The following is a 20,049-nucleotide window of genomic DNA, read 5'->3' as shown; positions in this document are numbered from 1 at the left end:
GGCAGTGGTTAGCTCCTGCAGAGTCTTGTATATCCTGGAAAAATCTGGATTTTAACTTCAAACCACTGAGGAGCAACTGTGGGTTTTAATCAAGGCCATGACCTAGCTCTATATTTGGGAAGGATTCCTCTTGCTGCAGTGGGTGAACGGGGCTGAAGGGAGATCTGGATGGGAGCCAAGAAGAAGTAAGAGGGAAAATTTTAATGAAATAATGGCAGAAGACAAGGAGAGAAGGATCTGGGGTTGAGGATATCAAGAAGGCAGAAGCAATGGAGTTTATTATTAATAGATAGAAGGTAAGAGATACATCAATGACTCCTGGGTTTTTTCTGGCTTAGGCAACTAAAGAGACAGATACCTCTTTACTGTGGTCATAAGGAAACAAGCAACATTTTACATATTAGGTTTTTGTTGCAGGACTTTCAAAGAAGTATTTAACTGGAATAATATATATATCTATTTTTACACCTACAGCATCTGGTATTCCTAGGTGGTCTCCCATCCAAATACTAACCAGTCCCAACCCTGCTTAGCTTCCAAGATCAGATGAGATCAGGCACATTCAGGGTAGCATGGCTGTAGACCACTGGAATAATATTTTAATCAGTACAGGAGTTCCCTCTTGTCTGTGGGAATACATTTCAAGAGCCCCAGTGGATGCCTGAAACCATAGGTGGTACCAAACTCTGTATTCAATGTTTTTGCTATATGGTACATACATACCTTTTTACTTAACGGAAGCACTTTATGGCTTCTCTTAGCATATCCAAATTGCCAGTATGGGTACAGCAAGTCATCCCTTAAAGTTGTTCTATGACTTTAAGCGAAAAGACGTATAACAAAACCATTTTATATAAGCTAGTTGATTTAAACAAGAGTTAAGTTCCTTTCACACCTCAGCAACGTTATAATGAAAAGATGTTATTTGAGGACCTGCTGTATTCTTGCATTTTGGAGTCATTATTAAGTAAAAGAAGGGTTACTTGAACACAAGGACTGCTATACCGTAAGTTGATCTGATAATTCAGACAGCTACTAAGTTACTAACAGAGGGTGGTGAACAAAACATGGAGATAGTGGACAAAGGGATGATTCATGTTCTGGAAGGTGTGCAATTTAAAACATTTATTTTTTGATTTTTCCATTTAATATTTTCTGAATGTAGAAACTGCAGAAAGCAAAACCATGGGTAAGGGAGGACTAATGTGTAATTTTAAAAATGGATTTAAATGTAATGTGGTATTTAACCATTGTCTTCCAGGAAAGGCTGGAATCCCTTGGTTAATGTCTTCTGAACAAGAGGAAATAATTATTCCTACTAAGGCAAGAGATCTGAGACTGATCTGTGGGCTCTTTCGACTAAACAGGCCCATAAAAGCTGGGGAAATAATTAGAAAACAATGAAAAATTCCATCCATTTAATCAGCATTTACTGAGCTCTTATTTTGGACAAGGCCTTGTGTTTGGAGATAGAGACATGAAGGCAAATGACACAAAACTGCCCTCAAGGCAGGTTACAATCTAACCTTCTTATTATCTTTACTCTTATGTACTGAAATCTGAAATGCCATTTGCAATTCTGCTCTCAACCTTAGGAAAGTGGCAGACAGTACAGTGTAGCTCGTCAGCTGCTAGTGTGATTGTATTCCTACAACTTCTCTGTGAAAGCTTTGGTAACAGGCAGCAAGAGCCATAAACATATTCCTACCCCTTGGATCTGCCTCTGGGAATTTATCTTGAATTATGTGAGATACAGAGGATTTATATATAGGGATGTTCACTGCTGTTCTAAAGAAACAGGATACAACATAACCTACCAATGGGAAAATGGTAAAATAATTGATGGTACATCCCTATAATAGACTATTAGGAAGTAATTAGAAGTGGTATTTAAAAAAATGACATGGGGAAAAAGCAGGATACAGATTTCTACAGAATGTGCTCAAAGATATCCATGATTTAGTATTTTTGGGCCCTCTGTATTTTTCAAATTTTTGACAATGTATATTATAGTATTTCTACAATCATAACTTTCATCCCCCCTCCCCCCACAACTTTTAGAGACATAATGGAGAGAAGAAAGCTAGAAAGACAACTAAAATGGCCAAGATTTGGGAATTCTGTTATGAGGACTCACCAAAATTAACTGAGATTCCACATCTCACGTGGTAAGGGTTGAGTGAAATGTCAATAATAGTAATTGCGATGTACTGAGTGCCTGCTATGTGCCAGGTGCCAAGTAGGTTTATTATCTATTTTACAGAGGTAAATAAATGATATAATGGAGATTCCATCCTAGGTTTGTTTGGTTTCAAATCCTGATCTTTTTTGACTATGCCAAATACAAGCAAATTCAAAAAGGGTAATAAGCAATTTACAGACAAATCCTACACAGGATTTTCAACATGTTTAAGGCATCGGCACATTAGATTTGGCCTGGGCTGCTGATTACATTCACAGGTCTTACTCCATTTGTCCTTGCTAGAGAGTGTCTGTCTGGCTGTATATATTTCCCTGGTGAATTTGTTTGACATCCACAATGTATACTCATTTACTACCAGAAATGATGCCTTATGATTTACATTGGCCCTCGTGTTTACCTTAAGAGGACGCAGTTGCTTTATTACACGAATAAAAATTGCAGGATAAACATTTGTTCTTTCTAATGGACTAGATGCCCCGGCGCGTAAGACTTCCAGCGCTTATGGCTGTCTGTGAAACTTGTACCGCCCCCGCTGCGTTCCGGCCTCTCGATCTCCACCTCTGCTCCCATTTCGTTGCAGTGCTTAATACCGGGCATCTCGGGCTGAACTCTGTTGCGTTTAGTTGCATCCCACTTTTTCCTCCAGACCTTCCCCCACTCCCTCCCAGATGGACAGGCAAGGCCAAGGTCCGGGCGGCCTGACCTTGGGTCCCGGCGTGACCTTGCGAATGTCCCCGCTTTCCCTCCAGCCGAGCTGCACAGCTGGATACCCGCGTCTCCATCTGGGCCGGTTCCTCAGCCAGGATGGTCAGCCGTGCTCCTGCATCCCTTTCAACTCCGGCTTCCTCCGTGTACGCCTTACCAACCCCACCCCTACGCTCTTGGCGTAGCGGCCGCCTCCAGTCGCGCGGCTCGCTCATTTCAAGCGCTCGTTTACGCCGCGCGGACTGGGAGGGTTCGATTCCCGAACGCGGTCTGCGCTGCGAGCGCGTGGCCGTCCCGCAGGCCGGCGCGGCTTTACGCCGCTGACGCAGCGCGCCCAAGATGGCGGCGCGGTCGTCGTCGGGGGTGGTAGCGGCAGAGGGGGCGGTGGCAGTGGCGGCATCGGGGACGGCAGCCCTGAGGGCGACGGTGGCGCGGGGCCTAGGACGAGGGGAATGAGGAGGCCGCGGCGGGCCAGCGGCGGAGTTGTGTAGCGGATAAGCGGCTCCCCCTCCCTGCTTCCCTTGGTCGAGTCGGGGGCGCGCGCGCGAGCGCGCGGCCGTCCGGAACGGGCTCCCCACCCTCTACTCCCGCGACCCGCACGGCACCCCCACCCGGGCCCGGAGGATGATGAAGCTCAAGTCGAACCAGACCCGCACTTATGACGGCGACGGCTACAAGAAGCGGGCCGCGTGCTTGTGTTTTCGCAGCGAAAGCGAGGAGGAGGTGAGGCGCCTGGCCTGGGGTTGCCGGGTTTGGCGGTCGCTTGGGGCGAAGGCACGGGGGGCGCTGCCGTCGGGAGACTGTGCGCCGGGGCTCCGGGAAGGGCCGCTCGACTCGGCCCAAATGAAGTTCCGACGGAATTTCCTGCGGTGAAGAAGAGAGGGAAAGGAAAAGGACGGTGGGAGGAAGGGAAATGGGTCTGAGTGTGGTCATTCGGCACCGGCCGGCTCGAGGGTGATGCCAGTCTGCAGCCGGGGCCCTTTAGAGCCAACCGCCTGTCATTGGGGAGAGTGGCTGCGGGGAGAAGGCAATGGATGGGAAAGGCTGGCTTTCAGTCCAGGCCTTCAGCTTTGAATACAGGAAGGGCAGCCCTGCACTTGTCAGCCCAGCACATGTGTGCAGAGGCCGCCGTGCACGAGGCGCTGGCCGCCCCTTTGTGGCAGAGAAATAGACCACTTCATTGGCAGATTTGGGGTTTACCGAGGGATTATGTGAATCTGTGAGCTCAAGGAGGGGGTTCTTAGGAAGATTTAGGGCGTTGTGCAAAACCCAAAGCCAGTTGTTTATTTTACAGTGCTCTGGATAGCCCTTTTGTGTAGCCTGAGAAGAAAGGACGTTTGATAAGATAATCTTTGTGGGCTGAAAAATTTTCTTTTAATTGGTAAGGCCAAAACTGGTATTTAAGATCTTTGCCCTGACATTCCTCCCTTGCCCTATAGGAAAGCCCTTAGGATTAAATGTGATAGCAAAACAGAAATGCTTCGAATCAGTTTCTTTTTGCATAGGGTACTTGAAAAGAAAAAGAAAAAAGAATCTCAGCTTCTCAAAGCCATTCTGTGGTGATAAAGGGAATTCGGAGAAGGAACATGTTTTGTAAGTCCACAATGAATAGCGCTTTGGAAATTCGTAAGATGCCTGTGGGAGCGCATTTCTCTTGTGCATGGTGGTAAAATGGCAGTTAAACTGGAAACAATGAAGGACAGTGAAATTCAATATGTTATAGTTCGGCATTCAGCAATGGGCTATAGTAGAAGGCCTCAAGTACAGTGCATCGTGTTGAAATGGGCGGGGTGGGGGGGGAGGAAATTGACCCGTTAGTTATGAAAAAAAGCTATGATGAAAGAGACAGACGGATTGGCAGGAGCGTCTCTCCAGATATATTTAAGAGGAAGTGGGAATTTAAATTATTGTCTGAAAAAAATTAAGAAAGCACTAATTGTGCTGTTGAGGGATCTGTGTGTTCCCTTTCAGCAAAACAGAAGGAACCAGATTTGGAAATGTATACATCATGTCCTAGCATATGTTGTTAAAGTCCTCAAAACAGATGCATTGTAGTAGGAGTATTAAGCAGAGCCATGCTATAAATTATGTACTGTGTAGGAATATTTATGAGTAAAGTAAAATTATTAGTGGTGTTTACTGCTCCAGAGTCTTTGTTCTCTTCATTATCATATTATGGGAAATCAGATGGGATCACAGGCTGTTAACTGGAGGGATAACCAATTAGTGTCATAACATGTCTTACTACAGTACTATGGTTAAGTCTGTGAGCACCCCAGTTATAAGTAGAAGAGTATATAATTTAGTTGTGAATGATACAAAACTTTTTTAAAAATCTTACTAGACATTGAGGATGTGAGGATTTTGGATAAGTGGAAACCTTTATAAATCATAAGCAAATTAACGAAGACTTGATTTTCCATTTTCTTTTAAAAGTTTTATTACTGATATTAGCAGCATTAATGTTAATACATTTGACTGACCATGGAGTTTCCTCTACTGATTCCTTTTTGAACACTGATTAATGAGTAGAAGATACGTGTAAATCTTTAATTACAGAGTCAGTGGATGTTACCACTAAAGCCTAGGAGGAAAAAGAAAATTAATGAAATGGGCTGATTTTAGATTTGTTCAGTTCAATTAAACAACCGTGTATTAAGACACTACTATGAGTGCAGCCTCCGTAATGTGGGATTTAAAGAAAAATATCCCTCTCTGCCATAGTTTTTGATGTGGCCCCTAATTGGGAGAGATTTTGGACCAGAAATAATCTCTAGGGTGCTGCTCAACTCTCACATTATGTAATTGTGTTGGATGGGAAGGATTTGTTAGTTCCAGGAGAACTCGTATGTTCTCCATAGAAGTGCTAGAAATTGGAAGTATTGCCACATTCTGAGAATGTGAGATTCAAACTCAATAGGACATTTCAACCCAAATGTATTTTTTAATGGACACTAATGGCTTTAGTCAAGTTGGAATAGTTTATTATTAGCATTAATACAGTAGTAATGTAAGTATAAATAGGACCCTGATTTATAAATTTAATTAACCAGTGTCAGAAAACATACATACAATGTAAAGAAAACTAGATGGAAAATATTAGCAGATATTTCAGCCCCAGAAAATTTTATTTATAGGCCTGCAGTGATAGCAGCTGAAATACTGATCCAGATTAGGATGTGTGAACATATTCAGCAAGTTTACCATGCAAGTTTGTTTAGCACTTAGAGTGTCAGGTTCTGTGATACAGTTACAAAGGAGACAGGCATGCAGGAAGCTTAGAGTCTAGTGGGAGAGATAGAAGAGCAAACACCCAACAACATGATGAAAATGGGTTCCCTTTCAAATCTCTGGCTGCTTTTCCTATTGATAAACAAGAAAATTCCCCCACTTAAAAAGTTTTACTAGTTGTGATTGACATTTTGATAAGTTAAAATCTTTTAATTTGGGACATTAATGATAACTTACATTCATTACAGTACTTTGAACCTGATGTACAATGAACATTCTCTTAACCAAACTACACTTTAACCAGTTTGGTGCACTGAACATTTAACAGTGCTAATCACTGGGTCCCATATACCCTGACAATGTGGCTTCTCGACCAATTGTGTGCTTACAAAGAGTCAGTTGTATTAATTTTTGTATCTGTTCATGTTTATGGTACTTGTTATTATAATTATTCAGTGTCATTAAATATGCCGTAAGCCAGTGAAATTTGAGTTTAAAAAGGATGGTGGTGTATTTCAACTTCTTTGGAATGATTCAGTAGTATCAAATCTCTAAAAGAAGTTACTGCTCAATTATATGGGTAAGCAAACTGAAAAAGATGGGGAAAGAGTCTTAAAAGTCTAGCAGGACTCTGCACATAGATCACTTCATGAATGTTTTCAGGTTTTTGTTTTTCTTTATAGAACTGGAAAACAGGTTATGAACATTGAGTGTGGTATATGAAAGAAAGACAACTTGCAATTCAGCAGTAGACCCACAGTCAAGACAGAATCTTGGGCCTACAAAGATTAGCAAATAAATATACATTTATATTTTTAATTTGCCATATCTTCCAATTAATATTTTATCACAAACAATATAGAAGACTGAAATGTATTTCTTGAGTAAGATTTTATTGCACTAGATTGGGTAATATGACATTCATCTTTGTCATGTTATTCAACTTTGGCCCTCCTAAAGCACTTCCAGTGAGATTTTTCCCCTCTTCCCCCACTCCTTTCCGTTTTTGGGACCTCTGATCACAGGAAGTGAGAGACTTGCTTGTACTCTGTACCCGCCACAGAGTGGGGTGAAGGACTGAAGAAGGCATTTATGACAGTTGAACTATCTAGCAGAATGAAATACTAATTTGGAAAGGCCAGTGATACAAACTGTATACCAGATGACATCAGAGTGCCAGTTAAAGCTGGCCCTAAGGGATTTGTTTGTATGCCGAAAAAAATGAGTACTGATAGGATCATCTCAGCTAGCTTTCCACATGCATTAAAACTTTTTAAAAAGAAAGGACGAAACAGCCCTTAAGGGTGTTAGTTTGTTGAGCTATTGCATCAGGAGCCCAGCATCTTTTGGCAGGGGGCTCCCGCTGCTTATTTTCTCAGATCCTCGAGTTCACTAGGTTGAATGGGAAGATGGTTGATATTGAAGGTCCTCAGCGGGCAGAGACTCTGGTGGCCTGAGTGTTTGTCAGTAAGAATGCCACAGAAGAGCAGATGGAAGGACGTCACTGTAGACCACACCTTCCTCCAGGCTCTAGAGAGGAAGGCACAGGTGGCAATCCCAGAGGTGATAAGCATGACAAAGGGCTTCTAACAGATCCCCCGGCTGGTTGGGTAGTTCTTTTGTAACATATCTTGGTCATTCATTGTCCAATATTACATTGCTTTTGTAAAATCACGATAGGTGCACTGATCCAGTCATCTGACTGGACATTTCTACTTCTCATTTCTCTGTTTTTCCTGGAGGCTTTTTTTTGGCATGTGTGCTTTCCCTTGTGCCTACTTAATAATACTGGTTGGTCTGTTAAACATTTCTTCCGTCACCTCCCATTCTACCTGCTTCCTGAGATGTGAATTCTGATCTGGAATTATACTTATAGCAATCTTCATTTTTCTTTTCCATGCCATGCCTTAATGTTATTTGCTTTTGGGTGATTCTCATTTCTCAATATAGTGTTGTGTGTCTACTATGTATGAAGCAATCTGTATTTTTCGTCATAGCCTAGTACAAAGAGGAAGGGCCCTTGTTCAAGAATACATGTGTTTATTCATTCCTTTAGCACACATTATTTTGAGAGCCCTAGAATGGACTGGTCTCTGTGTAAGACCCTGGGAATACACTGATAAATATGACCATGGTCCCTCATAAAGCCAGCCCCTCTGCCTGTTCTGCATTTTTGCCCATCCCCTCCTGCCTACCCAGTGACCTCATTCTTAGAGTTGTCCGGTCTCTTCTGCCTCATCACATTTCTTTCTCCACACTGTCATTCCCAGGGAAACAGGCTATAATATTTAGCATCTTAAAAAATAATGCTTTCTTGACCCCAGATTCCTTCCAGCTACCATCCTTTTTTTTCTCTTTCCTTTCGCAGAAAAACTTTTTTGTACTTGCTATCTCCAGTTCCTCTCTTCCTGTTGTCTCTTAAACTCATTGTAGCTTGGCACCCTTCTATGATTCTGCTGAAACTACTCTTCAAGGTAACCTACAAATTACCAAATCCAGTGGTCAGTTCTCAGTCCTTATGTTACCTAATCATTTGTCTTGAAACACTCTCTTCTTTCTTCCAGGTCATCTCTAGTTCTTCCCTCCCATTCTGGTTGTTCCTTCTTAATACTAGTGTATTCATCCTTATTTTTATGACTTCATTTCATTGCAGTGCATGAGGGCACAATCTTTGAAACCCTCTCCCCACCAGCACACACTCGTACAGTAGGTGATCTTATCCAATCCCATCTTTAAATACCATATTTATACAGATTACTTTCATTTGTCTATTTTTAGCCCTGATTTCTCTCCTGAAATCAAGACTTAAATATCCTGCAATCTATTCAATATTTTCTTCTGGATATCTGAGAGCCATCTCAAACTTAAATGCCCAAACCGAATTCTTGTTTCCATCCATCAAAAACAAACAGCAACAAAAGCCCACTTCTTCCACAGTTATCCTTCTTTCTGTAAATGAAATCTCCATACTATCAGTTGCTTAGGTTAGAAACCTTGAAGTCATCCTTGACTTTGCCCTTGTCCTACCCACATTTAATTTGACAGCAAATCCTGAATAACCTCTCTTCAACCTCTACTGTGCTATTCTAGCCTAACGTATTATTCTCTCTTGCCTGGAATATTGCTGTCTTTTCCTAACTCGTCTGCCTGCGTCTGTCAGTACTCCTCTAGTCTTCTCTACCACAGCTGCTAGAGTAATTCTTCACACACAGAAGTCAGATCATGTCACTCCTCTGCTTCAGTACTGTTTGTCTCAATAAATCCAAAGTCTTAACTATGATCTCTCAGGCTCTGGATGATCTGGTCCCCTGCTATGGCTCTGACCTCATCCTTTATCCCTCTCTCTCTTATCCCTCTCTTCCAGTCACACTGGCCTCTGTGTTCTTTCTTTCCCGTTACCTACATGACTTGCTCCCTCACTTGAGGTCTCTGCTTAATTTTCACCCTATCAGACAGGTCTTTATTGATTACCCTATATAAAGTAAAACTAGTCCATTGTCACTGTGTGTCTCTTATGCTGTTTTTCTTGGCAGCACATAACATTACCAGACATGTATTCATTTGTTTGTTGTCTTTTTCCTCTCACTAGAATGCAAGCTAATCCAAGAGGATAGGGATTTTTGCCTGTTTTATTCACTCCTGTATCCTCAGTGCCAACAATATATGTCAAGCCTAGATTCTAAAGTTTAGTTAATATTAGACTACTTAATTTGAAGATGAAGTTTGACAGAGATGGTCATAAAATTTCCCTGTCATCATCATTTTGTTTGTTCTTTAGGTTAAAGTGAAAGAAACATGATGTAAAGTTTATGAGTGTTGCGTCTTGAAGCATTTGATTTATGGTGGTTAACATATGAAACAGAACAAAAGAACCATCTTAGGGAAAAAAGATAATATGTGGATAAAAGAAAAATAATTTAGTGGTAAAACATACACACCCAAAGTCAACTTTCTGAGTAAAATCCTCTCAGCACCCTATAAAACTTTCCTGAATCCCGCTTCAGAATTTCTATCTCAAAAATTAACATGGAAGCTGCTCAAAATTGTTTGCATTCTTGGATTCCCAGCCTTCCTGAAATCTTTACTTTCTTAATAGAGAAAAATGTTCATTGTTATGTTCATTCTTTCATTTATTCATTCCTTCTACAAACTTGTATTGAGTGCCTGCTTCTAGGTCATACACTGTTCTGGGGACACAGTGGCGAACAAGGCAAAATGGAAGCCCTTACTCTTGTAGAGCATTTGATAGAAATGCAGAGAGACAGTAAATGAACAAAAATATCAGTGAACTTGATGAATTTAGGCAGCAGTAGGTGCTGGTCAGGAAGTAAGTTGTGTAGTATGACAAGGGGGTTCAGGTTGGCAAATTTTGGTTGAAGTGATTCCTAAACGGCAAGGTTGAGGAAAGAGCAGCAATTACAGAGGCCCCAAATGGGGAAATGAGCTTGGCAAGAAGGAAAAGCAGGAAGCAGGTCAGTGTAGCTGGAGGGCTGAGTCAGGGAGAATGGTGGGAGATGTTGGAGAGGTGGAAGGGAACTAGATCCTGTGGGGCCTTGTTTCCTTTCCAGTTTTCCTGATTCTTCTTTAGTCTGTCCTGCCTGTATTACTTAAAGCAAGCCAGCAAACAAACCAGTAACATTTCATGAAACCACCTTCTTTCCTTTGAATGTGAAGAATAGAAGTGAATTGGATGGTGAGAGTGTATTAGACAAAACTTAAGTAATGTACAGGTGGAGATAAAAGAAAATAGTGTAATCTTTTTAAGCTAAGTCTAAAAAGACCAAAGAAAAGACCCTAAAATTTCTTTACACTCTTCTTAGGGTGGTTTAGTCAGAAAGACTACTTTGAATAGCTAATATATGCATACAGTACAAAATTCAAAAGGCACAGAGAATACAGAGTGAAAGGTAAATCTTCCTATATGTCTTCCTTAGCCACCCAGCTCCTAGATTTGCCCTAGATTCTTGAGTGGAGTGAGGGAGGGAGATAGAGAGAAAGAGATAGAGAGCCTAGAGATCAGTTCTTTTGAGGCTGGGTATGTGTTGGTAGGGGGCCACATGTGTGTTAAGAAGAGTGCTATGATATAGAAGCTACTTGACTAATGCCTTAAAGCCCCTGAAAAGCATCTCAGCAGTTTTCTAGGTCAGACTGGATTTATTGATTTCAAACCCATCTCATTGTTTAGACTATTCAGAGTTGACCTTTTAAGCCAAAGTACTTTCCTTCTCAAGGTAATGTATGTGCCTAAACCTGGTAGGAAGCTGTTCACTTTAGCCATATGCTTTTGCCCGCAGCTCTGGAGTGGGGGGCAGGTAGAATTCTGAGTGGAATTGTGGCTTTGCAGCTAGCTCTTCCTGAGGCAGACCATGAATTAAACTTCTTTTCTATCTCATCCCTCCAGTCCCCCAAATGCCAGAGCTGGGTGTGGGAAAACTTGACAGAAAAAGATCATCACAGTGCAACCTCCTTATTTTATTTGAAATAGAAAAAAATTACTAGAATGGTATACCTATATTCAAATGTGAGCACATAAAGTATTTGCAAAGCAAACATATTTTTGTGTTTTTTTTTTTTTTGACATCATTTAAATTGTGTGTACTGTAGCTTCTTAGTTCAGTTAACCAAAAGTGGACTGTTTCTGCAAATTTCCTTACATATCTGAGGCAGGGTAAGATCATGCCTTTTTTGTATGCTTTATCCAAATATACTTAAAAAGAAAAAAAACTTAGACAGTTTAGGATGTTTTAAAACTCATTTTCAAAATGGGAATTTAATAACTTGAGTGTCATAAAACGAGATCTTAAGTCCATATATTTTGTGAGCACTTCTGAAAGGAGATAAAAAGAATGAATGTCTACTTAGTGTAAAAAAATTATCACAAAGAGAGTAAAAATTTAAAACAAGTAGAAACAGAAACAAAGAGAAGGCAAGAATATTATAAACTTAAAAAAGAAATGATCTCATTTCTTTCTTTGTATGTAGTTAGTTGATCTCTGTTCATAAACTAGTAAAGCCCTTTTAAGAACTACCTGAAAAATCTTTTCTGTGATTCAGTTTTTTTAACACTTTTCTGATGTACTTTATAAGAGCAGCTTAGCAGTGATGAACAGAAATGGATAGGAACTCAGACAGACATTGCTTTGACTTCTATTAAAAGGAGGAAGTATAGTAATTTTTCTTCGAATATTTAGGAATCATAATAAATATGCGTTAAGAGAAGTTATGCGCTTTTTGTAAAACACTTTTTAATACATGAGTTACTTGAACTAGTATATTTTAAGTAATTGGAACTTTAATTACTTAACATTTTCATTTGTTGCTTCTTTGCAGAAATGACTCGGTCGCTAGACTTAGATTCAGACATTGACTAAATGTGCTGAGCCCTGACATGGCTTTTACACCTATCACTGCGGTGCTCATTTCTTCCCGGGAGGTTTACAGTTTTATAGATTTTATTTGTAAAATGAAAAATGTAATCCAGAGAGTTTGTGTGTAGTAATTGTATTCCTATGGTATTTTCTTAAGTTCAGCAACTATTTAATAAGGAACTAGCTTGGTAGTATCCTTCTGCCAAGCATTATGAGTGATTTTTCTTTCAAAAAGGAATTAATTTTTTTATTACCTAAGTAATTTTATCCATTAAAAAATACTTCAAATTGAGTTTGAGATGTGTAGAATGCAGAATCAGAGCTCTTAAGGAGCTTTAAACTGTTGGCAAGAAGTAATTTAGAGTGTAAAATAATTAGAGACTTGATGGAGGGGAGTTATAGGAATTTGGAGGAGTCTATGAAGATGAACTGGAGTGTCAGACAATTTTGTGGAATGCAGGGCTTCACCTGGGTGTCTTGGTTGGATTTGTATAGCCGATGAAGAATATTCCATCTGGAAGACATGAGCCAGGTAAGCCATGAAAGTCAGAAGCCTGGATAGATAGCCTTTGGAAGCCTATTAGTCCTAAAATATTGTGAGGACCGCAAACTGATGGTTTACTGCTGTGTTTGGGCAGCAAAATGATTAAAGGATTTTAAAAAATTAGTTGCCAACATTTTAATATAGAAAATTTGCAATAAGAAATATGGACTTTAGGTTTCTCTTGAAAAATCAGAAGATCTGGCAGCTAGGCTAATGTTCCTATGTAATGACTAGCCAGAATTGAGTGGTGGCTGCCCTTTGCACTGTTGTTCACTCCTCAGTTGGCCACAGTTTTACTATTCTCTGTGGTTTCGGTGCTACCAAGGCCCAGTGTCAGCTGCCATTTATTGTGGTGGCTGAGGTGTTATTATTACCTTTTTAAGGTAGAGTTAAGAGGAGGTCAAATACTTCTTATACCCTGCAAATTCCTCTCAAAAGTGGGAATATGAAAGATAAAAAGGGCTACATGTTTTAGGAAAAAGGGGAGAGTGCTTATTTCTTTCTGGAGATGAAAATATAGTCTGACTGACTTGATATACTTATGCTCCACTGTTGGCATTTGCATTTTGATGTGTGCAGTAGTCAAGAGCTTGGACCCTGGAGTCAGAGAGACCTAGGTGGGAGCCTTGGCTCTTATATTTACTAATCTGTTGATCTTGAGCAAATTACATCTTTTTACCCCATTTTCTCACTTGTGAAATGGAGACAATAATAGTAGTTTCTTATTTCATTGTATTGTTGAAGGAGTAAGTGAACACAGTCCAATGCCTGGCATGTGTAAAACATTCAATGTCAGCTATGTAAATAATAAGCTAAGAAAAAGGCAGTTTCTAGCTTCATCGCAACATGGGCTTACAGTAAGGTGGTTATGGAAATTTCTGAGCCCCAGTTGTTTGTGTTTGTTAGTGAACTCGGCTAGTGCTTCTTGAACAGTAGGCACAGTGCTGTGTTCTAATAAACAAGGCAGACATAGTCCCTGCCTTCATGTTGCTTACAGTCTGGCAGTGGCGATAGATCTAAGCTAGCACTTGCAAATACAGTGATACTTGTAGTAGATCTTAAAGTAGACTAGTTCAGTGATTCTTTGGTTTCATCTTTTATGACAATTTTGGTATTAAAGAGAGGTACCAGACAAGGCAGAGTACTTGCCGATGGTGGGCTCTGTTCTAGGAGCATGGAATTATAAGTGGTCTACCATCTATCCTCCTCCTTCCTTCAGGTAATTTATGGAGCACTTACCATCCATTAGGCAGATGTTTGAGGCTGGCAAAAAAAAAGAGTGAAAGAGAAGCTTTTCTTTGGATAAAGAAAGGTCTTGGCCTCTGCCTGCCTCCCACCTCTGCCTCCAGTCTGTGCTGGGAGAAAAGAAATTAAGAGAGTCCAGCCCAAACCAATGTCTGCAAGAGGGATAAAGACACTACTTCTTATCCCCAAGAACTTTAAAATAAGGCCAACAGGGAACCCTACCAGTTTTGAACCTTGCAGCTGCCACTGGGGAAAAGAAAATCCTTCCAAATTTAATCTACTTTTTGTTTTATGATAGTGAAATATGCACTCTTAAAAATTAATGCTTTATTGCATGTCTAAGAAATTATTCTAAATGCATAAAAATGATTTATTTTAACAATTTGTATTTTATTATTTTAAATAATTTTAGTGCATGACTTTTATAATAAAACTTTTTTACTTCATTATTTTTTTTTTACTAGAAATACAGTGCTGTGGGAGCAGGCTTTAACGTTTTTCTTTTTGTGTGTGGTAAAAAATTTTTTCATGCTAAAGTTTATTAAACTGATTTAATAATAATGAAAACAGTCCAGTCAGATTAGAGCAAATGTAACTAATACTGGCCTGAATGAAGGCTTATCTTTTTTATGAAATGCTTACCAGCATCATCAAACTCTCTCACTCTTGATACTTATAGTTTCTCATTTTGGAATTGCCCTAAAGAATATTTGAGGATGTGTGAATTCTTAATATTTTAAACCTGCGGGTGTCAAGGACTAGATAAAAAAAAGTGAATTTTAAAAATGTGAGTTTATGAAAACTGTAGGATGCTTCTTAAAGTACACATCTTGCAGTCTTCAGGTTCTATCTTAGTTAACAGGAATTTATTAAGTCCTTATTAACTCTTCTAGGTACAGTGATGATTTTAAAACTGCTCTTGAGGAAGAATGATTTTCTAAAATGAGTTAAATTTTCTTTAGCCATTTCAGTACAATTTAACAGGTGGCTACTATGTGTCTTATGTGGGCTCATAGAGAAAAATTGAAGAAGCAGAACATAAAGTACATGAAATAGTTAGAAAAATGTATAGAGGCTGTACTTTTCAGGTACTTCATTTTAGAGGCGAAATACTGAAGTACCTAATATTGGGCGTTAAAAAATGGGCACGGTTTAGATAGGAAGGAGGGAAAAGGGTATGCTGGGAGAAGGGGACCCAGCATGATTGAGGGTGGGAATGAGCTTGTTGCCAGAGACTCTGTGAGCACATGAGCCTGGGTTGGGAACAGTGGTATGACAGGACAAGAGGGGAATGGAGATAGAGAGGGGATTTGAGGTTATAGAACCTTGATTTCAGAGGATGAGCAGTTTGAGTTTGATCCCACAGTGGGGAACCACAATTGTCCTTTAAAGGATTGTTGTGAAAAGGCTTGCTTGAGAGTGGAATGCTAGATAAACTTGATGGGCTTTTCGCCAGAAGGAATGGTTGGAATAATGCTATTCTATTCTAGAGTCGAGAGCCATGGCAACAGGGGAATGGAGTGAAGTTGTAAATTAAGAGATGTTGCAATCAAAGGACTGTCAGATTGTGTGACAGATAGTATGACTTTTAAATTTTGATCCTGGGTGACAGAAAAAATGGAAGTTTACAAGAGAGGTTGGGTTTAGAGAGAAGACGGGACTTTGGTTTCTGTCTTGTCAAATTTGAACAAATGAACTGATAATAGTTGGAAATGTGAGACTAGAGGTGAAGTGAGAAATGAGGAGTATAGGTAGAGAGTGTTGAGTATAGGTAGAGAGTGATGGGGAGACTGGAAAGTCAGCTTGAGAGAAAATGCACAAAGAAAAGCCAAGGGCCGGGCTTGAGCTCTGTGTGTCATAATGGACAGAGAGGCAGTATCACACAAGCTGAGGGAGATGAACATTTCAAAAGGAAAGGTGAATGATAGTGTCAGACCTAGAATAGTCAGATATAATGGAGAGGATGGAGCAAGGGAATTAATGATGACTTTAGAAAGAGGTTCCAACAGAATGGTAAGATGGACACATGGATTTCAGTTGAGTAGGAGAGATTTTAGGAAAGAAGCACATTTTCTTCTGAGATTGGGGGGTAGATAAAAGAAAAAACTTAGAGCCTCAATTATATTATGTGAATTTGAGAAAACTTCTAGATGGCCCCATTCTTCTGAGAAGTTAAGTGTATTTACTGAAAGTAGTCTGGTGATAGGAGTTTGAGAGACAAAAAAAAAAAAAATCAGTTGCTGTGGTATCGTTGGAATTGGAATAATAGTTTTGTAAGGTTGGAGGTTGACTGAATGGTGTCTAGCCTCATGAACAATTATGGGCCTACCGCGTATAGAGCCCCACAGAGGATAAACTGAGAAGAGACCATTTTAGAAGTCTGGTATATAATCTAGTGGATTCAAAAGAGAGGATAGAATTTATATAGTGTTTTAAGTTTTATTTTCTTATCCCTTTGCATGTGGAACTGGAGAGGGGAAGGGGACAGCAGAGATGTTCCAAGGTTGGGAACTGACTCAAGAGCATCATATAAAGTCAGAGAAATGAGAAGTTGGCTGAGAGTCAGTGTTTTCATCCATAAAATGGGAATAAATAGTACTTCATTCATAAAGTTGCTATGACTTGAATGAAGAAAGGTAAAGTGCCTCCCATGTACATATTGAGCACTCAGAAATCGTTAGCTATCACAGTGGTTGACAAATAATTATGATATAGTGAGATGTGTTGTAAAAGATCCCTGTCCAGCATGCTTTCGAAATGACGGATTGACTAATGCCGAATTGGGAAGTTGGAAACACTGGGAAAGGAGTAGATCTGGGATTTGAAGGGTGAGTAGTAGTTTGCTTCCACTACATTAACACAGGTCATGTAGGCATTAAAAAATGTTAGATCCTGATCATAACAGCCTAACACGACTGCACAAAGATAGATTTCAGTGTGGCATGTGATCCCAAAGTATAGAAACTGGGAAATAAAAGGAGCTGTGTGAGTTTACTTTGAAAGGGTTTTATGGAAGATCAGATCTGATGTTATAGAATCTTTAAATTTGTAAACCTGAAAATGACCTTAGACATGATCTATCTAGCTACCTCAGTGAGATAAAGGAAATAAAACCCGAAGTGTGTCCAAATCTGTCTGCTGTGATATTTCTGGTAAACTAATGTATACAAAGGCAGAAAGAACACGGATTTCTTCTGACAGATCCACAAAAGGAGGTAAGTAGACTGAAGAAACTTTAATAAAAATATATTTCTAAAACTGACTCCCAGCATTAGCATTAAAACAAAACAAAGCAGGTGGGAAGAGAGGCTGTGATACAATTATAGGAGCATAATCTATACCGACTTTATTGCTCTTGTCACAATTAGCCGAAGCTAGTCACAAATCTTGGAGCTAGTACATATGTGTTGTGGGAAGAAGCTGAATTTATCAAAAACACAGATATTTTTGGCAAAATTTGAATGGGAAAACCAAATATTTTTGAAGGCAGTTTATTAGTCTTGCATTACAAAGATATTTCACAGTCAATATAGCAAATTTGGAAAACAGCCCCACTTTTGAGCCTGCTAGATTGTTACCAGAATTCTAATGTCTCTCTCCATATAGTTGATCCTTCATGGTGCTCTATACATAGGCCCACAATTGTGAGGATAAATTCTTCCTTCAAATAATTTCCTCCAAAACATGTGGAGGAAATTCCTTTCTTTAATTGTAGTATTTAGTTTCTATAGCATTGCGATTGATTTATATACAATTTAATGTTTTTTCATGTATAATATTTTTTCCTAATTTGACCTAGTCATACACATTTTTAAGGGCTATGTGCCCATTGAGCGGATGAAAGAATTTATTTACTGTTGTAAATGACATTGTTAAATCACAGGAGACTATAGTATTGGTGACACAAGTAATTATTGGTTTATCCTTCTCCCGCCTAACAAAGTACACATTTAAAAAAATATTACTACCAACTGTCTTAAAGAGTTACTACCCTCCATTTGCCACTTCCTCCAGCACTCGCTAAGACGAAAGTGTTAGAGATTTAGTGAAAAGAGTGGTAGTATTTTATGTTTTTTAGAAATCTCTTTAATGTCTGGATTAATTGAAGATAGCCAGGTTTTCATATCTGCTAGATTCATTGTCTTGCGATATGTTTTTTTGAAGAATTAAGAAAATTGAGTAGCACACAGATGTGTAGTGAATTATTTTGCAGAATGTCCATTAATTTGGGTTTGATGCTTCTTCATGATTAGATTGAAATTGTGTATTTTTGGCAATACTTCATGGAAGTGTTGTGCATCATATCACAGGGTACATGATGTCAGTATGTCTTATTACTGTTGATGTTAACCTTGATTGCTTCCTTAAGTTAGTGTCTGTCTGGTTTCTCCACTGTAGCATAGTTATAAAATTATTTTTTCTTGTGATGAGAGCTTTTAAGATTTACTCTCTTAACAACTTTCAAATATACAATACAGTATTGTTAAACTGTAGTCATCGTGCTGTATGTTAAATCCCCAGAACTTAATTTATCTTATAACTGGAAGTTTGTACCTTTTGACCTCCCTCACCTACTTCTGGCAACCACTAAAATATTCTGTGTCTGTGAGTTCAGTTTTTTAAAATTCTGCATATAAGTGAGATCAGACAATATTTATCTTTCTCCATTTGACTTATTTCATATAGCATAATGCTGTCAAGGTCCATGCATGTTGTTGCAAATGGCAGAGTTTCCTTTTTTATGGCTGAATAACATTCCTCTGTGTATCCATTCATCAGTCAGTAGACACTAGGTTGTTTCCATGTCTTGGCTATTGTAAATAATGCTGCATTGAACATGAGTGTGTAGATAACTCTTAGAGATTGTAGTTTTGTTTCCTTTGGCTGTATATCCATAAGTGGAATTGCTGGATCATATGGCAGTTTCATTTTGAATTTAATTTAAATTTTTACCATACCATTTTCTGAAGTGGCTGCACCACCAGCGGTACACAAGGGTTTGCTTTTCTTCGCATCCAGCACTTATCTCTTGTCTTTTAAAGACAACCATTCGAACAGGTTTGAACTAATACCTCATTGTGGTTTTAATTTGCATTTCCCTAATGATTAGTGATGTTGAGCTCCTTTTCATTTACTTGTTGACCATTATGCATGTCATCCTTGAAAAAATATTTCATTTCTTCATTTTTCAATTGGATTGATTTTTTGTTGTTTTGCTAATGAGTTATATGAGTTATTTATGTATTTTGAATATTACCCTTTATCAGATATATGATTTGCAAATACTTTCTCCCATTTGGTGTGTCATCTTTTCATTTTGTTGATAGTTTCCTGTGCTTTGCACAAACTTTTTAGTTTGATGTGTTCTGGACACCAAGGAAAGATTGATTCCAGATGGAGTGAATGTTAACCATGACAAAGACTGCTGCTGATGGGTTAAGTGGGGTGAAGACTGAGAATTGACCATTGGATTAGCATTGGGAGGAAATTGGTGACCTTGATGAGGGGATGAAATTCTGTTTGCAGTATATTCAGGAGAGAGTGGGAAAAGAAGAATATAAATCAAGAAGGATAGACAATTTCATTGAATAATTTTGCTATAAAGGGAAACAGTAGATAGAAGAGAGATATGGAGTAAAGAGAGAGTTTTGTTTTATTTTTTTCTTATGAAGAGAAATTTTAGTATGTTTTATGTTAATGGAAATGATCTGATCTGGTAGAGAGTTAAAATGTTATGATGCAGGAGAGAGAGT

The 20,049-nt window shown here is 39.2% G+C and overlaps 1 protein-coding gene and 1 pseudogene across 1 annotated transcript in view; one reads left to right on the top strand and one right to left on the bottom strand.

The window, feature by feature from the left end:
* Positions 1–465: 465 nt before the first annotated feature.
* Positions 466–584, bottom strand: LOC118606527 (annotated as a pseudogene).
* A 2,661-nt stretch (positions 585–3,245) lies between these two features.
* NUDT3 (nudix hydrolase 3) overlaps positions 3,246–20,049 on the top strand; it is a 99,096-nt gene continuing 82,292 nt past the window's right edge. The window contains exon 1 of the mRNA XM_016146952.2: positions 3,246–3,631. Coding sequence (XP_016002438.1) covers positions 3,533–3,631 — 99 coding nt within the window. The 5' untranslated portion in view covers positions 3,246–3,532. The remainder of the gene's footprint in view (positions 3,632–20,049) is intronic.

Source organism: Rousettus aegyptiacus, unplaced genomic scaffold (genome assembly GCF_014176215.1).
Source record: "Rousettus aegyptiacus isolate mRouAeg1 unplaced genomic scaffold, mRouAeg1.p scaffold_m13_p_1, whole genome shotgun sequence".
In the NCBI taxonomy this organism is placed as follows: Eukaryota; Metazoa; Chordata; class Mammalia; order Chiroptera; family Pteropodidae; genus Rousettus; species Rousettus aegyptiacus.
The sequence above is the reverse complement of the archived record's forward strand: the minus strand, read 5'-3'. Positions and strand labels throughout refer to the sequence as shown.